Genomic DNA, 25,877 nt, shown 5'->3' with positions numbered 1-25,877 from the left:
TAAAACTTTTGACCGGTAGTGTATATATTTTTTACATTGTTAGCAAACTGATATGTGACATGTATTAATGCCACAATAACATGCAAAACAGGAAAGGCCACCTGCCCTGAATGACGGGTCGCCACTTTCTGAGGTATAGACCTTGATCTGCTTTACACAACAACAAAAAAACTGTTTTACATTATAACCTAGCCTACTTTAAATAATATAAAATCTCTTAATTGTTGCAAAAAACCTTTCTGTATAGATCACTGATCCCCCCCCAGATCAATCAAGCCTGTTTTAGCCCTTCTGTCTACATTCTCAGATACGTTTAGAAAATAACAGATTCAAAGATAGTAAATGGTCGACTTTTAATGAAAACAATTAAGTGTGTGACATGGCCATGGAGAAGAGATGTCACAACTACATGTTCATGTGATTGCATTAAATCACCTGACTGTTTCGATATGTCTGTTAGTAAATGTTTTGTAAGAGATAATTAATAAATGATAACAATTCACATTCAAGAATTACTGTGTTAACTACAACCATCATGTTGGATTTCTGTTTAGGGGTCAGTGGTCTAAAATGAGTCTCTCTGGGGAGAAAGAGGAGGGGGGCCCTGCCTCTAAAATGAGTCTCTCTGGGGAACATGACACCAAAGCTAAGAGGTGAGATGACAATTTTGTATAAGAATTATTAAGAGTTTATTTCCTAAATGCTATTTCCATAATTGTTCACGTGTTATTTAATCAGAAATGGTTGCTTATGGTTGCTTAACCTTCAATATTACTGTTCTCAGATGTTTAATTAATAGATTTTAGATGTATATCATTATTATTATTTTTATTGCAAAACGCTATATATCCATTGTTTAGCTGAAATTGAATGTTCGTATCCTGTATATTTGACTGTATTATCTGGTTGTCTCACCTAGCTATCTTAAGATGAATGCACTTACTGTAAAAGCTCTGGGTAAGAGCATCTGCTAAACAGGTGGGGCTCTGCCCTGAATGACAGGTCACCACTGCTCCAAAGCAATTACATGTGGCACAGAAACCACTGACACGCTGCATGTTTCTATTATCAAGACACCTGCTGGTACCTCTTAACTGGTTAGGACAGCTCATGAGGTGTCCTAAATATCTGCCAACTAGGTGGGACACTTATGAATAAAGAGGCTTCATGCATAGCTTTAATTTATACCCATAAGAGTAGGACTAAAACGGCTTTATTCTCAGCACTTATACGATACATTTTCTACTCTGAGACGCTTTTTGGATATGGGCCCAGATCTCAAAATATTGTAACGACCCAGTATTAAATGAGTCTGTCTGGGGAGAGAGAGGACCAATTTTTCTACTCTGAGACGCTTTTTGAATACGTGCCCAGATCTCAAAATCTTGTTTTAAAAAACGATTTTATTTTGATTGACATAATAAAAAATGAATATTACTAATGTACCCGACTTTAAAGACTGCTTTTAGTTTATTGTGTGGCAGTGCTCATGTCCCCGTTCTGAAACTGTCCGCCTCCCCGTACAGAACTGTCCGTGTCCACGTACGGTTTGGCGCCAAGCATATTGTCCAGTTACGCGCAGAGTGGGCTGAGGTGATGTTGGGGAATAACGACGGAGTTCGATACAGTGTTGAGACACAGAAGTTTATTTATTTTATTATATGTATAATAGCAAAACAGAACACTTGATAAATAAGACACATTTGTTTTATTTTTCAAATGTGGTTTGAATTGGGTGACCTAGTAACCTCTGTGTGAAGGTCCAGCAATTGGCGTGGGGCAGGTTTGAGACTGATCTAAGGAATTAATAACTTTTAATTGCTAAATATTTCCAATAGAGGGAAGCATAAGACCACGAAGCATCAGTTATAGGCTACAAGCAGCAATATGATTGACATAAAATAGCATGCAACCAAATACTATATGTCCCATGATTTTCTAAAATGGTCACTCATTACTTTAGCTAGCTATATATCTCGTATTAGGCCTGTGATGCTTTTGGAAGAGCAATTAAATAGTGACTATAGCAGGTGTTGAACCCCTGGTAAATAATCACTAGTCAGATGCTCCAACCTCAACCCTAGTACACATGCATTCAAAAATATCTAATATATCGATTAAACAACCTCGGAATAGATAAGACAAGAGTGCGTCTTCCAGCCCACCAATGAATTACATCATGCAACCCTCCCAGTTAGCAAATGTACCTCAACATGCCCCTCGCTTGTGCTAGAAGGCAGAGTGCTCGCTGCTGGTTGATGAATCTGACAATTAATGTACCAGGAAAATACGTTTTTATCAACCAGAGGTGACTAAATTAATGTTCAGGCTTATTGATAATTGTTATAGTAATCAAGTATAATTTCAAAACATGAGCATAAAAACAGGTAATAATAAACATGAATCATCATTATATTATTTCACAGTAATCTCTTAAATGCTTTTTCAGTCGTTCCTCTTGCGTTAGCAGTGCGGAAATGGACAGTAAAAAGCATGTGCAGGAGTTTCCTGTGAGGGGGAGTGGTGGTGTATCCAGGGAGAAAACTAAAACTTAGCTTCTAAAATGTCATTCTTGGTCTTATGCTACTATCTATTGGAATTATTTAGCAACTGCAGTAGAACTGAATAAAGAATATACCCTTACTAAAGTAGTAATTACTCAGAATGAGAAAATATGACATTTTCTAGTTCATTTTACCACTTACAACCATAAAATAACAATTTATAGCATAACAAACAATGAAACTGACATAAACCAAAAACACCATACATTTAGTTAACTATATACAGTGGGGAGAACAAATATTTGATACACTGCCGATTTTGCAGGTTTTCCTACTTACAAAGCATGTAGAGGTCTGTAATTTTTTATCATAGGTACACTTCAACTGTGAGAGACGGAATCTAAAACAAAAATCCAGAAAATCACATTGTATGATTTTTAAGTAATTAATTTGCATTTTATTGCATGACATAAGTATTTGATACATCAGAAAAGCATAACTTAATATTTGGTACAGAAACCTTTGTTTGCAATTACAGAGATCATACGTTTCCTGTAGGTCTTGACCAGGTTTGCACACACTGCAGCAGGGATTTTGGCCCACTCCTCCATACAGACCTTCTCCAGATCCTTCAGGTTTCGGGGCTGTCGCTGGGCAATATGGACTTTCAGCTCCCTCCAAAGATTTTCTATTGGGTTCAGGTCTGGAGACTGGCTAGGCCACTCCAGGACCTTGAGATGCTTCTTAAGGAGCCACTCCTTAGTTGCCCAGGCTGTGTGTTTCGGGTCGTTGTCATGCTGGAAGACCCAGCAACGACCCATCTTCAATGCTCTTACTGAAGGAAGGAGGTTGTTGGCCAAGATCTCGCAATACATGGCCCCATCCATCCTCCCCTAAGTACGGTGCAGTCGTCCTGTCCCCTTTGCAGAAAAGCATCCCCAAAGAATGATGTTTCCACCTCCATGCTTCACGGTTGGGATGGTGTTCTTGGGGTTGTACTCATCCTTCTTCTTCCTCCAAACACGGCGAGTGGAGTTTAGACCAAAAATATATATTTTTGTCTCATCAGACCACATGACCTTCTCCCATTCCTCCTCTGGATCAACCAGATGGTCATTGGCAAACTTCAGACGGGCCTGGACATGCGCTGGCTTGAGCAGGGGGACCTTGCGTGCGCTGCAGGATTTTAATCCATGACGGCGTAGTGTGTTACTAATGGTTTTCATTGAGACTGTGGTCCCAGCTCTCTTCAGGTCATTGACCAGGTCCTGCCGTGTAGTTCTGGGCTGATCCCTCACCTTCCTCATGATCATTGATGCCCCACGAGGTGAGATCTTGATTGGAGCCCCAGACCGAGGGTGATTGACCGTCATCTTGAACTTCTTCCATTTTCTAATAATTGTGCCAACAGTTGTTGCCTTCTCACCAAGCTGCTTGCCTATTGTCCTGTAGCCCATCCCACCCTTGTGCAGGTCTACAATTTTATCCCTGATGTCCTTACACAGCTCTCTGGTCTTGGCCATTGTGGAGAGGTTGGAGTCTGTTTGATTGAGTGTGTGGACAGGTGTCTTTTATACAGGTAACGAGTTCAAACAGGTGCAGTTAATACAGGTAATGAGTGGAGAACAGGAGGGCTTCTTAAAGAAAAATGAACAGGTCTGTGAGAGCCGGAATTCTTACTGGTTGGTAGGTGATCAAATACTTATGTCATGCAATAAAATGCAAATTAATTACTTAAAAATCATACAATGTGATTTTCTGGATTTTTGTTTTAGATTCCGTCTCTCACAGTTGAAGTGTACCTATGATAAAAATTACAGACCTCTACATGCTTTGTAAGTAGGAAAACCTGCAAAATCGGCAGTGTATCAAATACTTGTTCTCCCCACTGTATATATATATACACTATTTATTTAGATGGGTGACATTATCTGCCAAAGTAATACCACTGTAGATAAAGAAGAGCTCTCCAGTAGGTGAACCAAAACATTCAAAGGCCATTTTCTCAAAAGTGAGGTTACAAGTTTATCATCTTTCAAAGCAGAATAACTTTCCCATTGTTCCTCAACTGTAGTGTATGATTTACCTTTTTCTAACCGAGTCTCTACTTTTATCAAATGTAAAATACACAATTTCAAATTTTGCTACATAAGACCGAATCGAGCCGGTCTGCCACATTTGACTGTGTAAAACCTAGCAGTACTAGTTATTTCTCTGAGAGTGAGGCAGATATATTATTACTGTGTAAAACCTAGCAGTACTACTTATTTCTCTGAGAGTGAGGCAGATATATAATTACTGTGTAAAACCTAGCAGTACTACTTATTTCTCTGAGAGTGAGGCAGATATAGAACATTTTGCAAAAAAACATCATTATTTGTCTCTCTGAAATGAAACCATCAAGTGATAGATTTTAAACAAATACATGTCTGTCGTTGAACAAGCGCATACAATGATTAGCTACTGAAAAAACACACCAATCTCTTTCATAATTTCTTTAAACAATAACATCTAATTTACCAACATTTCTGAAAATGGATATATAGCGTTTTGGAATGAAACTCTTCTAATGTTTCCGCATCTGAGCTCAGAGTAGATGAGAGACGTAATGTTTTTCTCTGTTGTGTTGAAGCCCAATCAAGCAGGAGAGACCAGCCTCCCCTGTACCCAGCTGTGTGTCCATGAAGAGTGACTGGTCTATGGGTCGTCCTATACACTTTAGAGAGGGAGACTTTTCTACTGAACAAAGGTAAGAAGAACTCATGGGTCATGGTCAGTGAGTTAAACAACACTGTCTCTAGTCATTTCTCCTCTCCCATTTTCCCAATTATTTTTGTTGTTTTCATAATCCATAGGCTAAACCTTTTTTCCATTTTCATAGTCCTAAAACAATATCAAACCAACACTACATTCCCTCCCTGTGTGTGTTTGTGTGTGTGAGTGTGTGTGTGTGTGTGTGTGTGTGTGTGTGTGTGTGTGTGTGTGTGTGTGTGTGTGTGTGTGTGTGTGTGTGTGTGTGTGTGTGTGTGTGTGTGTGTGCACTCCCTGGATGAGGAGATCTAATCTGATGTTTTGTCCACAGAAACCAACAGGAGAGATCAGAGTCAGAGATGCTCAGTAGTCAGTCTTCCCAGAGTCATCAAACAGACCTGGCCTCCATATTCAGTGTATGTGGACCTGTTATGTACATTTGTTTTTGTTTACCTCAAGTTAAGTTGATCTGTCAATCATTCATTAATGTGTCAATGAGAAAGCATTTAGTCTCTTGCTTAACTTATTTACTTGATTTATTTCAGTTGCTTGAAGAGAATATTATGACATTTGTGAAGAACGAGCTGAAGATGTTCAAGAGGATTCTTAGTCCAGAACTCCCAGAAGGCTTTGAGAGTCAGAAGCAGGATAAGGAAGTGGTGGATGCTGAAGATGAGAAGCAGGAGAGCAGTGCCAGAGAGGGGGCTCTGAAGATCACACTGCACGTCCTGAGGAAAATGAACCAGAAGGAGCTTGCTGACACACTGGAGAAAAGTAAGAGCTGTCTGCCTCATGTTGAATGCTGTTTTAGAACATTTAAAAGCTGTAGCTAAAGTACAGCTAAAGTAGCTGTGTAACTCAATGATATTGTAGCAGCCTTAACACAACACCTAGTGACCTCATCAAGTAGCAGCAGGGGTGTGTTGTGTTGATAAAATTAGACAGAGAGAAGAGGAGAGACAGAGGAGAGAGAGAGAGAGAGAGGAGAGAGAGAGAGAGAGAGAGAGAGAGAGAGAGAGAGAGAGAGAGAGAGAGAGAGAGAGAGAGAGAGAGAGAGAGAGAGAGAGAGAGAGAGAGAGAGAGAGAGAGTGGTGATTAATTTAGACAGAAAGAGAAATATAGGCAACTTTAATAATGCCAAATAATAATAGTGATAGAATCAGTCACTCCAGTGTGGAATGCATTAAAAATTTACACTTTTAATTTAAAACTTTATGACACAGTCTTACAATACTGTAGGCATTAAAACTGATGTAATATTAATATCCTCTGTGTTAGTTCTTCATTCAGATGAGCTTGCTGTGATTTGCCAACGTGAACTCAAATCTAATCTAAAGAAGAAGTTTCAATGTGTTTTTGAGGGGATCGCTAAACAAGGAAACCCAACACTTCTCAATAAGATCTACACAGAGCTCTGCATCACAGAGGGTGGAACAGGAGAGGTCAATAATGAACATGAGCTGAGACAGATTGAGACAACAACCAGGAAACAAGCAAGACCAGAGACTGCAATCAAATGTAATGACATCTTCAAACCCTTAACTGGACAAGACAAACTTATCAGAACTGTGCTGACAAAGGGAGTCGCTGGCATTGGAAAAACAGTCTCTGTGCAGAAGTTCATTCTGGACTGGGCTGAAGGAAAAGCAAATCAGGATGTCCAATTTGTATTTTCATTCCCTTTTCGGGAGCTGAATTTGATGAAAGGTGAAAAACACACTTTGATTGAACTTCTCAATCACTTCTCACAGGAAACCAAACAATCAAGAATCTCCAACTACGACAAGTACAAAGTTCTGTTAATCTTTGATGGTCTGGATGAGTGCCGACTGCCCCTAGACTTCCAGAAGAACAAGATCTGTTGTGACGTCACAAAGTCAACCTCAGTGGATGTTCTGCTGACAAATCTCATCAAGGGAAATCTGCTTCCCTCTGCTCTCCTCTGGATAACTACCCGACCTGCAGCAGCCAATCAGATCCCTTCAGGGTGTGTTGACCAGGTGACAGAGATACGAGGGTTCAATGACCCACAGAAGGAGGAGTACTTCAGGAAGAGATTCAGTGATGAGGATCTGGCCAGCAGAATCATCTCACACATAAAGACATCAAGGAGCCTCCACATCATGTGCCACATTCCAGTCTTCTGTTGGATTTCTGCAATAGTCCTTGAACACATGCTGAAACATAAGAGAGAAGAGATGCCCAAGACCCTGACTGAGATGTTCATACACCTTGTGGAGTTTCATACCAAACAGAAGAATGAAACATATCTTGGGAAAGAAGAGACAGATCCACACTGGAATAAAGAGAGCATTCTGTCACTGGGAAAACTGGCTTTTCAACAGCTTGTGAATGGCAATCTGATTTTCTATGAAGAAGACCTGAAAGAGGCTGGCATTGATGTCAATGAAGCCTCAGTGTACTCAGGATTGTGCACACAACTCTTTAAAGAGGAATGTGGGCTGTACCAGGACAAGGTGTACTGCTTCGTGCATCTGAGCATTCAGGAGTTTCTGGCTGCTGTATATGTGTTCCTCTCATTCATCAACAACAATGAGAATCTAATGGCCAAACCTCAATCAACGTCCAGGAACTTTTCTGTGAGAATCAGACACAAGCGTAAAGTTACTGTCTACAAGAGTGCTGTGGTTAAAGCCTTACAAAGTGAGACAGGAAACCTGGACCTTTTCCTCCGCTTCCTTCTGGGCCTCTCACTGGAGTCCAATCAGAAGCACTTACGAGGTCTACTGACAAAGACAAGAAGCAGCTCACAGAGCCATGAAGAAACAGTCAAGTACATCAAGGAGAAGATCAGGGAGAATCCCTCTCCAGAGAGGTGTATCAATCTGTTTCACTGTCTGAATGAACTGAATGACCATTCTCTAGTGGAGGAGATCCAACGCTACCTGAGATCAGGAAGTCTCTCAGAAGAAGAACTGTCACCTGCACAGTGGTCAGCTCTGGTCTTTGTGTTGCTGACTTCAGAAAATGAGCTGGATGTGTTTGACCTGAAGAAATACTCCAGATCAGAGGAAGGTCTTCTGAGGCTGCTGCCAGTGGTCAAAGCCTCCAGAGCTGCTCTGTGAGTACATAACATGACATTTAAGTACTAATCATCAGGAAGAAATGTTCAGAGAAATATATGTATTATAATATGTATATAATATATCATATTACATTGAAAAACGTACTGAATCAATGCATTGATGTTCATATTAGTATAACAATATGACCATGCAATTCTAGGAGACGGAAGATGAATCTATATGTTGTTTAAGAGAATAAACCAAATGCATCTGCCATTGTCCTTCTACACTACTGGTGTTAAATTAACAGTGTGTTTGTGATATCATGATGATCTCTTTGTCAGGCTGTCAGGCTGTCTAGTCACAGAGAAAGGCTGTGCTTCTCTGGTCTCAGCTCTGAAGTCAAACCCCTCACACCTGAGAGAGCTGGATCTGAGTAACAATGACCTGAAGGATTCAGGAGTGAAGCTGCTCTCTGCTGGACTGGGGAATCCCCACTGTAAACTGGAGACTCTGAGGTCAGTATTCCTGTAGTTGGTCAACAAGTGATAACTGTTCACCAGATCCACATGTGTTTACCAGGCACACATAGTCCACACCATATGTGTTTGGACAGTGAAGCTTACAGTTTTAAATTTGGTGCTATACTCCAGCATTTTGGATTTGAGATAGAATGTTTCATATTATGCGGCCAAGATGGCGTAGTAGTGCAGTTGTGTTTTTATCGTCTGTCTGTAAATAGCCTGTAAATACCCTATTTTTCGTACATATTTCCCTATCAGACTTTTCATCCTTCTACAAGATATACTTTCCTGCAACCCGCCTCACTCAATGTGGAACGGATTCTATTATTGACTTACCTTGACTTACCTTTATCTAGAATCTAGAATCTCCAGATGAAACTAGCTAGCCAGCTAACTAGCTACTTGCTATTTGCTATTAGCCACAGCTAGCTGTGTTTCACCCAGGACATTGGATTTTTTTTTCTGCGGGATTAATTTTAATCACTGGACATTGATCACCGGATATTCGGGCAGTCTGCACAGCTCATTATCGACCCAGAACATATCAGTTTTTCCGCCGGAATCACTAAATCACTGGACCTTTAACTCCGGATTTCATCGCTACCAGCTAGCTACCACCAGCCAGCTACAACAAAACGGACGCTGTGGTCTGGCTAATCAAATCATCCTGAGCTAGGCCCATCGCCCATCTCCCGGCTATCTACCTCTCTGTCAACCGGACGGGACCACCTAGTGTTGACACGGAGCCCCGCCGATCCTACACGACTGGTCTGCGGACGAAATCGTCTGATGTGGTTACGACGTTAACCACGAAGATTCCATCCATCTGCTAGCCCTGGCCCGCTAGCACACGCTAGCCGTGGCCTCTTACTAGTGCTTCACCACCGGACCTTATGATAACTCAGCTATACAGCTGATATCTGCTGGACTGTTCCTTTTTACGGTACTACATCCTGTTTATGTTTAGCCTCAGCCCAAACATGGTTAGTTTATTGTTGTTTCGGTTATTTCTAATTGTACTATATCACTGTAGACCCCCCAGCCTAGCTAAACCTGCATTAGATAGCTCCTTTGCACCTCCCCCTATACACGCGGAGACCGACTCAATTGATGACTCTAGCGATGCTATCTCTTTCATTGTTACCCAACGCTTAGGGTTACCTCCACTTTACTCATATCCTTCCATATCCTTGTCTGTACATAATGCCCTGAATCTTTTCTATAACACCCGGAAATCTGCCCCCTTCATTCTATGTACCCAACGCACTAGAAGACCAGTTCTTAAAGCCTTTAGCCGTATCCTTATTCTAGTCCTCCTCTGTTCCTCTGGTGATATAGAGGCTAACCCAGGCCCTGCAGTCCTCAGTATCACTCCTACTCCCCAGGCGCTATCATTTGATGACTTCTGTAATCGCAAAAGTCTTGGTTTCTTGCACATAAATATCAGAAGTCTACTTCCTAAGTTTGAGTTATTCACTGCGTTAGCACACTCTGCCAACCCTGATGTTCTAGCAGTGTCTGAATCCTGGCTCAGGAAGGCCACCAAAAATTCTGAAATTTCCATCCCCAACTATAACATTTTCCGTCTAGATAGAACTGCCAAAGGGGGTGGAGTTGCAATCTACTGTAGAGAGAGCCTGCAGAGCTCTATCATACTATCCATGTCTGTGCCCAAACAGTTTGAGCTTCTACTTCTAAAAATCCACCTTTCCAGAAATAAGTCTCTCACTGTTGCCGCTTGCTACAGACCCCCCTCAGCCCCCAGCTGTGCCCTGGACACCATATGTGAATTGATTGCCCCCCATTTATCCTCAGAGTTTGTACTGCTTGGTGACCTAAATTGGGATATGCTTAATACCCCAGCCATCCTACAATCCAAGCTAGATGCCCTCAACCTCACGCAAATTATCAACGAACCTACCAGGTACAACCCTAAATCCGTAAACATGGGTACCCTCATAGATATCATCCTGACTAACATACCCTCTAAATACACCTCAGCTGTCTTCAACCAGGATCTCAGCGATCACTGCCTTATTGCCTGCGTCCGTAACGGGTCCGCGGTCAAACGACCACCCCTCATCACTGTCAAACGCTCCCTAAAACACTTTAGCGAGGAGGCCTTCCTAATTGACCTGGCCCAGGTATCCTGGATGGATATAGATCTCATTCCGTCAGTAGAGGATGCCTGGTTGTTCCTTAAAAGTAATTTCCTCTCAATCTTAAATAAACATGCCCCATTCAAAAAATACAGAACTAAGAACCGATATAGCCCCTGGTTCTCCTCAGACTTGACTGCCCTTGACCAGCACAAAAACATCCTGTGGCGTACAGCATTAGCATCAAATAGCCCCCGCGATATGCAACTTTTCAGGGAAGTTAGGAACCAATATACACAAGCAGTCAGGAAAGCAAAGGCTAACTTTTTCAAACAGAAATTTGCATCCTGTAGCACTAACTCCAAAAAGTTTTGGGACACTGTAAAGTCCATGGAGAATAAGAGCACTTCCTCCCAGCTGCCCACTGCACTGAGGCTAGGAAACACTATCACCACCGATAAATCTACAATAATCGAGAATTTCAACAAGCATTTTGCTACAGCTGGCCATGCTTTCCATCTGGCTACCACTAACCCGGCCACCAACTCTGCACCCTCTGCTGCAACTTGCCCATGCCCCCCCCGCTTCTCCTTCACACAAATTCAGACAGCTGATGTTTTGAAAGCGCTGCAGAATCTGGACCCCTACAAATCAGCTGGGCTAGACAATCTGGACCCTTTCTTTCTAAAACTAGCCGCCGAAATTGTCGCTACCCCTATTACTAGTCTGTTCAACCTCTCTTTCATAACGTCTGAGATCCCTAGAGATTGGAAAGCTGCCGCGGTCATCCCCCTCTTCAAAGGGGGTGACACTCTAGATCCAAATTGCTACAGACCTATATCCATCCTGCCCTGCCTTTCGAAAGTATTCGAAAGCCAAGTTAACAAACAGATAATTGACCATTTCGAATACCACCGTACCTTCTCCGCTATGCAATCCGGTTTCCGAGCTGGTCACGGGTGCACTTCAGCCACGCTCAAGGTCCTAAACGATATTATAACCGCGATTGATAATAGACAGTACTGTGCAGCCGTCTTCATCGACCTGGCCAAGGCTTTCGACTCTGTCAACCACCGCATTCTTATTGGCAGACTAAATAGCCTTGGTTTCTCAAATGACTGCATCGCCTGGTTCACCAACTACTTCTCAGATAGAGTTCAGTGTGTCAAATCGGAGGGCCTGTTGTCTGGACCTATGGCAGTCTCTATGGGGGTGCCACAGGGTTCAATTCTTGGGCCGACACTTTTCTCCGTGTATATCAATGATGTCGCTCTTGCTGCTGGTGACTCTCAGATCCACCTCTACGCAGACGACACCATTTTGTATACATCTGGCCCTTCATTGGACACTGTGTTAACAAACCTCCAAACGAGCTTCAATGCCATACAACAATCCTTCAGTAGCCTCCAACTGCTCTTAAACACTAGTAAAACTAAATGCATGCTTTTCAATCAAACGCTGCTGGCACCCGCCCACCCGACTAGAATCACCACTCTCGACGGGTCTGACCTAGAGTATGTGGACAACTACAAATACCTAGGTGTCTGGTTAGACTGTAAACTCAACTTCCAGACTCACATAAAGAATCTCCAATCCAAAGTTAAATCTAGAATCTGCTTCCTATTTCGCAACAAAGCCTCCTTCACTCATCTGCCAAACATGCCCTCGTAAAACTGACTATCCTACCGATCCTTGACTTCGGCGATGTCATTTACAAAATAGCCTCCAACACTCTACTCAGCAAATTGGATGTAGTCTATCACAGTGCCATCCGTTTTGTCTCCAAAGCCCCATACACTACCCACCACTGTGACCTGTACGCTCTTGTTGGCTGGTCCTCACTACATGTTCGTCGTCAAACCCACTGGCTCCAGGCCATCTATAAATCACTGCTAGGCAAATCCCCGCCTTATCTTAGCTCATTGGTCACCATAGCAGCACCCACCCGTAGTCTGCGCTCCAGCAGGTATATCTCACTGGTCATTCCCAAAGCCAACACCTCCTTTGGCCGCCATTCCTTCCAGTTCTCTGCTGCCAATGACTGGAACGAATTGCAAAAATCTCTGAAGCTGGAGACTCTTATCTCCCTCAATAACTTTAAGCATCAGTTGTCAGAGCACCTTACCGATCACTGCACCTGTACACAGCCCATCTGAAATTAGCCCACCCAACTACCTCATCCCTATATTGTTATTTAATTTGCTCTTTTGCACCCCATTATCTCTATTTGCACATAATCTCTTGCACATCTAGCATTCCAGTGTTAATACTATTGTAATTATTCTGCACTATAGCCTATTTATTGCCTTACCTCCATAACCTGCTACATTTGCACACACTGTATATATATTTTCTGTTGTATCTCTGACTTTATGTTTATTTTTTTTACCCCATATGTAACTCTGTGTTGTTTTTTGTTGCACTACTTTGCTTTGTCTTGGCCAGGTCACAGTTGTAAATGAGAACCTGTTCTCAACTGGTTTACCTGGTTAAATAAAGGTGAAATAAAAATAAAATAAAATAAAAAAATATCTGGACTGGCCAGCCGGCACTCTGTCCTTCTACAGAGTCTCCTCTGACACACTGACCCACCTGAACACATTCCACTCCACATTCACTGAGCCCCTCTATCCAGGGTTTTGGGTTTGGGATGACTCCTCAGTGTCCCAATAAATAATAACCATGGTAACACTGACACTGACACACACACACACACACACACACACACACACACACACACACACACACACACACACAGGAAACACACACAAGGCACACACACACACTGGACACACACACACACACACACACACACACACACCTGACACACACACACAGGACACACACACACACTGGACACACACACACACACACACACACTGGACACACACACACACACACACACACACACACACACACACACACTGGACACACACAAACACACACACACACACACACACTGGACACACACACTGGACACACACACATACGCTGGACACACACACACTGGACAAACACACACCTGACACACACACACACACAGGACACACACACACACACACACACACACACACACACACACACACACACACACACACACACACACTGGACACACACACACACACTGGACACACACACTTACACACCTGGACACACACACAGACACTGGACACACAAACATACACACTTACACACACACTCACACACACTGGACACACACACAAACACAGACACACAGTGGACGCACACACTGGACACACACACATACGCTGGACACACACACACTGGACACACACACAGACACACACTGGACACACACACACATACACACTGGACACACACACCTGACACACACACACACAGGACACACACACTGGACACACACACACACACACTGGACACACACACACACACACTGGACACACACACACTGGACACACACACTGAACACACACACACACACACACACACTGGATGCACAAACACACTGGATACACAAACACACACACACACTGAAAACACACACACACACACACACTGATCACACACACACACTGAACACACACACGCTGAACACACACACATACACACACACACACACACACACTGGACACACACACACTAAACATACACGCTGGATACACACACACACTGAACACACACACGCTGAACACACACACACACTGGACACACACACACACACACACACTGAACACACACACACACACTGGACACACACACACTGGACACACACACACACACTGGACACACACACACTGGACACACACACAAACTGGACACGCATCCACACACACACACTGGACACACACACACATACCCACACACTGGATTCACACACACACACACACACACACTGGACACACACATCCATACACATTGGACACACACACACTGAACACACACACACACTGGACACACACACACAGGACTCACACACACACACACACACTGGACACACACACACTGGACAGACACACACTGGACACACACACACTGGAAACACACACACTCACACACTGGAAATACACACACTCACACACTGAACACACACAAACACACTGACACTGAACACACACACATACTGGACACACACACATTGAACACACACACACACAGGACACACACACACACACACACACTGGACAAACACACACTGGACACACACACACACACACACACACACACACACATACACTGGACACACATACATACACTGGACACACACACACACACATTGGACACACACACTGAACACAACCAGCCCTGCCATTTCAACCTGTCCTGATCTAGTGTTTCACCCCTGACCTCCTCACACCGTCTCACTGTCCATGTCTGCTTTTAGCTCCCACCTCTACTTCACTGTGTTATAATGGACCTTATGCTTGTTATGTCACCTCTGTAACCAGTTATCAAACATACTGACCTTTCTGACCCTATCCCATGGCCCTACTTTCTACAACTGAACATTTAAATTCCTCTATGAGTTTTGTTTCGTGTCCATTTACTTATCTATGTATTTGTTGTATATTGGGGTTGTGCTGCAGAGCATCATGGGGGTTTGTATGTGTTGAGATGATCACGTTCCAGATAAATGGTTGAACTGATTCCTGTCTCCTGTCTCATCATTATTGAATTGTTATACAGACGTGGTTATGAAACCCACGAGACATAACAAAAGATTGGTGATGAGTAAGTCTGAATCTACAGGAACTATTCTGTCTGGAAGAAGTGGGTTTTTACAACTGTTTAAAACTGTTATTTTCTGTGGTCCAGTCTAGGCTAATGTTAGCACAGTGTATTGCTAGCAGAGGCAAGTGCATAGTCCAGCTAGCTAAGAAAGAGAGTTAACCAGTGGTGTAAAGTACTTAAGTAAAAATACTTTAAAGTACTACTTAAGTAGTTTTTTTGGGGTATATGTACTTGACTTTACTATTCATATTTTTGACTACTTTTACTTTCACTTCACTACATTCCTAAAGAAAATACTGTACTTTTTACTCCATACATTTTCCCTGACACCCAAAAGTACTCGTTACATTTTGAATGCTTAGCAGGACAGAAAATTGTCCAATTCACATACTTATCAAGAGAACATCCCTACTGCCTCTGATCTGGCAGACTCACTAAACACAAATGCTTTGTTTGTAAATTGTCTGAGTGTTGGAGTGTACCTCTGGCTGAACGTACATTTTAAAAACAAGACAATCGTCTGGTTTGCTTTATGTAAGGAATTTGAAATGATTTATACTTGTACTTTTACTTTTGATACTTTAGTATATTTTAGCAATTACATTTACTTTTGATACTTAAGTACATTTAAAACCAAATACTTTTAGACTTTTACTCAAGTAGTATTTTACTGGGTGACTTTCACTTAGTTGAGTCATTTTCTGTTAAGGTATCTTTACTTTTACTCAAGTATGACAATTGGGTACTTTTTACACCACTGGAGTTAACATCGTCATGGACGGCAGAAAAGGACTCGGAGCGGGAAAACAACGTGATTAAAAAGGAGGAATATACAGTGATTAAAGGAAAGGACATTTATTCAACTGTGAAGACAAACCTTTTAATTAAATCTGGTAAATGAGCGAATTTAGGAGGAAATGTCACTGAGTGAAGTCAATGACGATCACGTGACTGAGGAAAATATTGCTTTGGTTGAGGACAATACTGAAGTGAGTGACAATCAGGAGCTTATTGAGAAATGAACAATTATTGGAATTGATGGAAACATTGAACAGTTTGATGAAAGGATTGAGCAGTGGAGCTCATATACAGAACGGTTTGAATATTTTGTTCTTGTAAATGACATGGATGAGGACAACATTTATAGATCATTTTCTAATAGAAAGGTTGTGAAATTATCAAGGTAAAACATAGTAAACATGATTGATACTTTGTAATTCAGATGTTTGCCTGAATAGTGAATGTAGTCAATGCAGTGTGTCACTGTTCTTTAGTGTGTGAATATCATATTTAAGAAAGTGTCTGAGTCACGCCACCAATATGATCGGGTGGAAAGAGGCTACACCTAAAGAAGCACACTTAGCCCTTGGAAGGAAAATATGTGTGGTACTTGGCCCTTGGAAGGAAACTATGCGTGGTACTTGGCCCTTGGAAGGAAAATATGTGTGGTACTTGGCCCTTGGAAGGAAACTATGCGTGGTACTTGGCCCTTGGAAGGAAACTATGCGTGGTACTTGGCCCTTGGAAGGAAACTATGCGTGGTAGTTGGCCCTTGGAAGGAAACTATGCGTGGTACTTGGCCCTTGGAAGGAAACTATGCGTGGTATTGGCCCTTGGAAGGAAACTGTGCATGGTACTTGGCCCTTGTAAGGAAACTATGCGTGGTACTTGGCCCTTGTCAGGAAACTATGCGTGGTACTTGGCCCTTGGAAGGAAACTATGCGTGGTACTTGGCCCTTGTAAGGAAACTATGCGTGGTACTTGGCCCTTGTAAGGAAACTATGCGTGGTACTTGGCCCTTGGAAGGAGACTATGCGTGGTATTTGGCCCTTGGAAGGAAACTATGTGTGGTACTTGGCCCTTGTAAGGAAACTATGCGTGGTACTTGGCCCTTGGAAGGAAAATATGTGTGGTACTTGGCCCTTGGAAGGAAAATATGCGTGGTACTTGGCCCTTGGAAGGAAAATATGTGTGGTACTTGGCCCTTGGAAGGAAAATATGCGTGGTACTTGGCCATTGGAAGGAAACTATGCGTGGTACTTGGCCCTTGGAAGGAAACATTGCGTGGTACTTGGCCCTTGGAAGGAAACTATGTGTGGTACTTGGCCCTTGGAAGGAAACTATGCGTGGTACTTGGCCCTTGGAAGGAAACTATGTGTGGTACTTGGCCCTTGGAAGGAAACTATGCGTGGTACTTGGCCCTTGGAAGGAAACTATGCGTGGTACTTGGCCCTTGGAAGGAAACTATGCGTGGTACTTGGCCCTTGGAAGGAAACTATGCGTGGTCCTTGGCCCTTGGCCTTTGGAAGATGGTGGGGGCGTGACATGGAAAGATGTTAACCGTGTACATATAAGGGAGCAACAGTGTAGGACGTATAACCATAATTATGCACCTGTGTCTGTATTAAAGGAGAGCTCATAGACAAAGCAAACAGACGCTCCGTGGAGCACCTCGGCTTTGTCACCTGTGTCTGTATTAAAGGAGAGCTCATAGACAAAGCAAACAGACGCTCCGTGGAGCACCTCGGCTTTGTCACCTGTGTCTGTATTAAAGGAGAGCTCATAGACAAAGCAAACAGACGCTCCGTGGAGCACCTCGGCTTTGTCACCTGTGTCTGTATTAAAGGAGAGCTCATAGACAAAGCAAACAGACGCTCCGTGGAGCACCTCGGCTTTGTCACCTGTGTCTGTATTAAAGGAAAGCTCATAGACAAAGCAAACAGACGCTCCGTGGAGCACCTCGGCTTTGTCACCTGTGTCTGTATTAAAGGAGAGCTCATAGACAAAGCAAACAGACGCTCCGTGGAGCACCTCGGCTTTGTCACCTGTGTCTGTATTAAAGGAGAGCTCATAGACAAAGCAAACAGACGCTCCGTGGAGCACCTCAGCTTTGTCACCTGTGTCTGTATTAAAGGAGAGCTCATAGACAAAGCAAACAGACGCTCCGTGGAGCACCTCAGCTTTGTCACCTGTGTCTGTATTAAAGGAGAGCTCATAGACAAAGCAAACAGACGCTCCGTGGAGCACCTCAGCTTTGTCACCTGTGTCTGTATTAAAGGAGAGCTCATAGACAAAGCAATCAGACGCTCCATGGAGCACCTCAGCTTTGTCACCTGTGTCTGTATTAAAGGAGAGCTCATAGACAAAGCAAACAGACGCTCCGTGGAGCACCTCAGCTTTGTCACCTGTGTCTGTATTAAAGGAGAGCTCATAGACAAAGCAATCAGACGCTCCATGGAGCACCTCAGCTTTGTCACCTGTGTCTGTATTAAAGGAGAGCTCATAGACAAAGCAAACCGACGCTCCATGGAGCACCGCTGCTTTGTTGCGCAATAATAAAGTATATCTTTGAATTAACAAGCTACGGTTTCTTGAGAGATATTTTTGAGTTAACTATTATTTAATTAAATATTTCTACGACATTATGAACTTTTGTAGTAGAGCGGAGTTGCTTGTTAAAAATCATGCAGAATACTATTCATCCAAACAACATCCAGTCCTTGCCACAGTGCTGCTGCTTGGAGCTAGGGTTGGGTTAGGGATAGGGATAGAGTTGGGTTAGGGTTAGGGATAGGGTTGGGTTAGGGTTAGGGATAGAGTTGGGTTAGGGTTAGGGATAGAGTTGGGTTAGGGTTAGGAATAGAGTTGGGTTAGGGTTAGGGATAGAGCTGGGTTAGGGTTAGGGATAGAGTTGGGTTAGGGTTAGGGATAGAGTTGGGTTGAAGCTAGGGTTAGGGATAGAGTTGGGTTAGGGTTAGGGATAGGGTTGGGTTAGGGATAGAGTTGGGTTGAAGCTAGGGTTAGGGATAGAGTTGGGTTGAAGCTAGGGTTAGGGATAGAGTTGGGTTGAAGCTAGGGTTAGGGATAGAGTTGGGTTGAAGCTAGGGTTAGGGATAGAGTTGGGTTAGGGTTAGGGATAGGGTTGGGTTAGGGATAGAGTTGGGTTGAAGCTAGGGTTAGGGATAGAGTTGGGTTGAAGCTAGGGTTAGGGATAGAGTTGGGTTAGGGTTAGGGATAGGGTTGGGTTAGGGATAGAGTTGGGTTGAAGCTAGGGTTAGGGATAGAGTTGGGTTGAAGCTAGGGTTAGGGATAGAGTAGGGATAGAGTTGGGTTGAAGCTAGGGTTAGGGATAGAGTTGGGTTGAAGCTAGGGTTAGGTTTAAGCCAACATGTGGATGGACATGAGTCTATGGTTTGAGGAAATATAATTAATTCTCTGGCTGTATTGACCTGATTTAAACCCAATTACTAGTCCTGCAAACAGCGAGAGAGAGAACAACATACATGGAAATGTGTTTAATGTATTTTAATGTTTTCAATGTTTTCTTTTCTTGTTTTGTTTTACTAAAACATTTTAATAATGTTAATTTGTTGCAGATTCTGTATGGCTGATTCTCAGTAGGTTTCCATAGTCCATTAACCTAACAGCCTGGCAGGCCTACACTTCCAATGAGAGAGAGAGAGAGAGAGAGAGAGAGAGAGAGAGAGAGAGAGAGAGAGAGAGAGAGAGAGAGAGAGAGAGAGAGAGAGAGAGAGAGAGAGAGAGAGAGAGAGAGAGAGAGAGAGAGAGAGAGAGAGAGAGAGAGAGAGAGAGAGAGAGAGAGAGAGAGAGAGAGAGTGAGAGAGAGTGAGAGAGAGTGTTTGGGTACTGTGGGATTCTTTAATCAGGTTGGCTCATTGGACAGTTCAGAGTCTATGTTTGTGAGAGAGAGTGGAGTGTGGAGACTGTAGAGGGGGAGACAGAGAGGAGTGAAGAGAGAGAGATAGAGACCGGAGACATTATCACCACCTACCACTAGAGGGGGACTAATACACCGTTTTGTTAGTTTGTCATTCTTACATTCATGGTAACTAAACTAACCCAGTAGAAACCAGGATGTCCTGTGTCTTTCAGGAGTCTATTGAGTCTGCCATGAGAGGATGTGCTGTGGTGTTCAGGAGTCTATTGAGTCTGCCATGAGAGGATGTGCTGTGGTGTTCAGGAGTCTATTGAGTCTGCCATGAGAGGATGTGCTGTGGTGTTCAGGAGTCTATTGAGTCTGTCATGAGAGGATGTGCTGTGGTGTTCAGGAGTCTATTGAGTCTGCCATGAGAGGATGTGCTGTGGTGTTCAGGAGTCTATTGAGTCTGTCATGAGAGGATGTGCTGTGGTGTTCAGGAGTCTATTGAGTCTGCCATGAGAGGATGTGCTGTGGTGTTCAGGAGTCTATTGAGTCTGTCATGAGAGGATGTGCTGTGGTGTTCAGGAGTCTATTGAGTCTGTCATGAGAGGATGTGCTGTGGTGTTCAGGAGTCTATTGAGTCTGCCATGAGAGGATGTGCTGTGGTGTTCAGGAGTCTATTGAGTCTGCCATGAGAGGATGTGCTGTGGTGTTCAGGAGTCTATTGAGTCTGCCATGAGAGGATGTGCTGTGGTGTTCAGGAGTCTATTGAGTCTGTTATGAGAGGATGTGCTGTGGTGTTCAGGAGTCTATTGAGTCTGTTATGAGAGGATGTGCTGGGGGTTCAGGAGTCTATTGAGTCTGTCATGAGAGGATGTGCTGTGGTGTTCAGGAGTCTATTGAGTCTGTTATGAGAGGATGTGCTGTGGTGTTCAGGAGTCTATTGAGTCTGTCATGAGAGGATGTGCTGTGGTGTTCAGGAGTCTATTGAGTCTGCCATGAGAGGATGTGCTGTGGTGTTCAGGAGTATTTTGGAATGAATCTTGACTGCGTCATTGTGACATCACAGGCAGAGAGAGAGAGAGAGAGAGAGAGAGAGAGAGAAGCCTGGATAACACTCAGTCTGCCTCCTCAAATGGCACCCTATATAGTGCACTACTACAGCCCTATTGGTCCTGGTCTAAAGTAGTGCACTATGGAGGGAACAGGGTGTCATTTGGGATGGAAACTCAGACTTGAATCACTGGACCTGGACACTGCAAGTTGTTCATACGGTATTGTTTTTAATGATTAACCTTGTCCTGCAGTGGCCTAAATCAGGGTCACACAGTGTTTCTTGGTATTCTTAAACAAATCTACTTTGAAACAAAAGTACACACCTCACACAAATGGTTATGGGCTTAATAAAAGGAAGACACCTGTACAATGTCAGATACAGAGTTGAAATGTATTACATGTTGAGTTTACATCCCAATATTACACTTTATATACATGACAGAAACTGAAATATAACAAAACCGTTTATTATTGATGAAATGATTAAAAATATAAATGCCATTCCATCCATGAGACCTCTAGCAGTAGCTACACAGCCATGTTGTAAACCCATGGCTTTTCTCCTAAACAGGTTCAACTGGTTTTCTGATTATTCTGACATGGGGTCAATGTCACTAGACTTTATCAGATGTTAAATTAATCAGTAACAAAAATTACACAAAGTCATTTGACATTGGGGAGGTGAATAAACTTTTCCCAAAGTTTCTTTCTCAGCACAAAGGAAAATCTCAATGACTTGACATGTTCTGGTTTTGAATTCAGGCTGCAAGGTAAGAATCTTCCAAGGTATTATTTATGTATGATGTTGGTAGAATGTATACATTGGGATAGTAGTAAGGATCCTACCAGGGATTATTTATGTATGATGTTGGTAGAATGTATACATTGGGATAGTAGTAATGATCCTACCAGGGATTATTTATGTATGATGTTGGTAGAATGTATACATTGGGGCAGTAGTAAGGATCCTACCAGGGATTATTTATGTATGATGTTGGTAAAATGTAGACATAGGGATGGTAGTAAGGATCCTACCAGGGATTATTTATGTATGATGTTGGTAGAATGTATACATTGGGATGGCAGTAAGGATCCTACCAGGGATTATTCATGTATGATGTTGGTAGAATGTATAGATTGGGATAGTAGTAAGAGGCCGGTGGGTAAATGACTAAGATTCAAGCCTCCCGTCAATTAGGGAGATTTGTTTCTTTATTGTGTGTTTAGTTGTACCTTTACCTTCCTGTAGTTGACCATTTGGAAGGATTCTAAATTGAGGAATGGTCTAAGATCACTCCTAATGTGTTCTCCAACTCATAAAACATTTTAGAAAAAGGCTCAGTGCCGTTATCCTCGCAAGGGAGGTATTGAAAGGGGGGGTCAATTTTGACCCCTACCTTTTTGAGAAAAAAAGTATTACTTGTTAAACAAAATCTCTTTCTCTGAGCAAACGTATTAGTATAAAATAATTTAATATACCATTGTTTTGAGCATACAATATAGCTCAGTATTTGAATGATTTATTTTATACAGTCATTTTTACTCATCTTTATCAAGGGAGTCAATAATTTGGGACCCCACTGTATACTTCAAAGTTAGAGATATGTTGGAACTGGATCCATCATTATTATTGTATTATTAATATTATTATTATTATTAGCTCCACTACATGGAGAAAGGGTTAACAATATCAGTCATGACTACATGTTCATGTGATTGCATTAAATCCTGACTGTTTGGACGTGTCTGTTAGTAAATGTTTTATTTCTAAGAGATAATGAATAAAATAGAACAATTGACCTTCAATAATTAGTTGTCACTGTGTTAACCACAACCAACATGCTGCATCTCTGTTTAGGGGTCAGTGGTCTAAAATGAGTCTCTCTGGAGAGAGAGAGGAGGGGATCCCTGCCTCTAAAATGAGTCTCTCTGGGGAGAGAGAGGAGGGGGGCCCTGCCTCTACAATGAGTCTCTCTGGGGAGAGAGAGGAGGGGGGCCCTGCCTCTAAAATGAGTCTCTCTGGGGAACATGACACCAAAGCTAAGAGGTGAGATGACAATGTTGTTTAAGAATTTATAAGGAGTTATTTCTAAAACGTTATATCCACAATTTTTTCACGTTTGTTATTTTACATCAGAAATGATTGCTTATGGGTACCTTCATGTGTCTGTCAAATATTGTTGTTCTAAGATTATAATTAATAGATTTTTGTGTATGAATTTTTGTTTTGCAAAACGCTATATAGCTGGAATGAAATGTTTGTATCCTGTATATTTGACTGTGATATGTGGATGTCTCACCAGCACACACACACACACACACACACACACACACACACACACACACACACACACACACACACACACACGCACACACACACACACACACACACACACACACACACACACACACACATCTTTACCATCACACACACACACATCTACAGAAGTTTTGCATGACACAATCATTTATCCTACTCTTAGTTATTGTCTAATATGTTGTCATGCAGAACCTTATTGTTTTTACTAATTCTGATCGTTGTTACAAGCGGAATTTTGACAATACTACCGTCAAATCAACACACTCTTCACTCCTGTTTTAACCAAAAAGGTTCTATCATTTGCTTAATATATGGAACCACTAAAAGTTCTATATAGAAACCTTTTATAGGGTTCTTTGATCAGAACTGCTGGGGATTTGGAAAGCCATAGTCAGTCAATCAAAAATAGAATAATACTCTTATGAAAAATATTGACCTTAAATTTAGTCTGTGGATACTATGCGACTAGAAAGGTTAAACATGCATGTATGACATCACAGCACAGTTGAACAAATATGGCAGGTGGAAATCAAAAGAGGATGTTCTACGGAGATAGGTGGGCGGGGCTGAGAGTAGCAGAGGGGTGGGATTAAAAAAGATCATGATCGGTAATAGTCATTACTGTAAACACTATAGATGTCTGAGTACTATCTATCCAAAATGTAATGTGTATAAGAAATTATAATTATTATTATTATTATTATTATTATTATTATTATTATTATTATTATTATTATATATATAAAAAAGTAATTACTGTGTATAAAAGTATTGTATGGGGGGTAGAATTGATCTTGGTTATATGCAAACACACTGGTGGCCAGGGAGGCATCTCTTTGTTTGAACGATGGCCCACGTATGCTCCGTTCTCAACCCCCCCCAAACAGCAGACCTCACACATACAGTTGAGACCAGCACAGGTTCAAGCTGCAGTGCAGCGCCCCTGGATAAAGAGCATGTTGTGGGGTTAAGGGCCTTGCTCAAGGGCCCAACGAAAGGTGAATGTTTTGAGGACGTGAACACAACAGCCCTCCAGTGATCAGATCAATTCCGCCCGTTCTTTCCAGCGCCTGGCCCGGGATTCAAACTGGACACTTTTCGGCCATAGGTCCAACACCTGCCACAGCTCCAACTCATTTGCCGCTGAGCGAAACATAGATAGATGGTGTGTTAAAAGTCATGTAATGATTAACTAGGCTATTGAATCACCAACACTTATTATACATCATTATTATACATAAATCATTGTCAAAAGCTGAAGAGAAACTGTTGCATGTAGATCTATATTAGTATGGATTGATCATATAGAAATATAGAAACATTATTTAAACTACTCCAAAGCAATTACATGTGGCACAGGAACCACTGACTCGCTGCATTATTCTATAGTATTATCAAGACACCTGCTGTTAACTCTTAACTGGTTAGGACAGCTCATGGTGTGTCATAAATATCTGCCGACTAGGTGGGACTAGAGGCTTCATGCATAGCTTTAATTTATACCCATAAGAGTAGGACTAAAACGGCTTTATTCTCAGAACTTATACAACACATTTTCCTCTCTGAGACACTTTGTGGATATGGGCCCAGATCTCAAAATATTGTTATAAAATAACTTTGAATCTTTGTTTTACATATATATAATATATATATATATATATATATATATATATGAATATTACTAATGTAAGCCAGTGTAAAGACTGGGTTTAGTTTATTGTGTTGCTCTGCTCATGTCCGCGTTCTGGAACTGTCCGCGTCCCCGTACGGTTTGGTGCCAAGCATATTGTCCAGTTACGCGCAGAGTGGACTGAGGTGATGTTGGGGAATAACGACAGAGTTTGTTACAGTGTTGAGACACCGAAGTTTATTGTTCAATTTGCTTTTTGGTCAGTGACAGCATCCTTTTCACTCGCTATCCTTGTTTCATCTTGTGGTTCACCGGATTCGTCATCATCCTCGATGGACAGACGAACGACCTGCTAGCTAGCCAAGCTAGTCGGTACAGCTAGCTAAGCTAGCTACTCTACCAGCAGCATCCTAGTTATCCTAGCTACCACTACATCATCACCGGCTGCCTGCATTTCTTGTGGACCGATGGAGCTCCCGGGTTGTTTCTTCCACCTGTTAAATACCGTGGAGGGCTTCTCCCTCTCTCGTTGACGGATCCTGGCTACCTACCATCCCTCTGTCCGGTTATCCTCTCTTCACTAGATGGACGGTAACT

General features: G+C 42.4%; 1 protein-coding gene and 1 long non-coding RNA gene across 4 annotated transcripts in view; both read left to right on the top strand.

Annotated features, from left to right (window-relative positions):
* LOC311099475 (protocadherin Fat 1-like) overlaps nt 1-18,950 on the top strand; it is a gene marked incomplete at both ends in the record, with an annotated part of 121,421 nt that extends 102,471 nt beyond the window's left edge. Inside the window, 5 exon segments of the mRNA XM_084140165.1 lie at nt 5,597-5,671; nt 5,801-6,029; nt 6,546-7,489; nt 17,297-17,309; nt 18,025-18,950. Coding sequence (XP_083996291.1) covers nt 5,597-5,671; nt 5,801-6,029; nt 6,546-7,489; nt 17,297-17,309; nt 18,025-18,950 — 2,187 coding nt within the window.
* LOC311142441 overlaps nt 1-25,877 on the top strand; it is a 1,015,744-nt gene that overhangs the window by 368,866 nt on the left and 621,001 nt on the right. For 2 of the 3 annotated variants that reach the window (XR_014614311.1, XR_014614313.1), the window contains exons 1-2: nt 22,017-22,100; nt 23,189-23,377. This is a non-coding gene — a long non-coding RNA (uncharacterized lncRNA). Of the gene's footprint in view, nt 1-22,016; nt 22,101-23,188; nt 23,378-25,877 lie in introns of those variants that run through there. The other variant, XR_014614312.1, reaches the window with a different exon arrangement.

This window comes from Coregonus lavaretus (genome assembly GCF_964263955.1).
Source record: "Coregonus lavaretus genome assembly, chromosome: 2".
Taxonomy (NCBI): Eukaryota; Metazoa; Chordata; class Actinopteri; order Salmoniformes; family Salmonidae; genus Coregonus; species Coregonus lavaretus.
The sequence above is the reverse complement of the archived record's forward strand: the minus strand, read 5'-3'. Positions and strand labels throughout refer to the sequence as shown.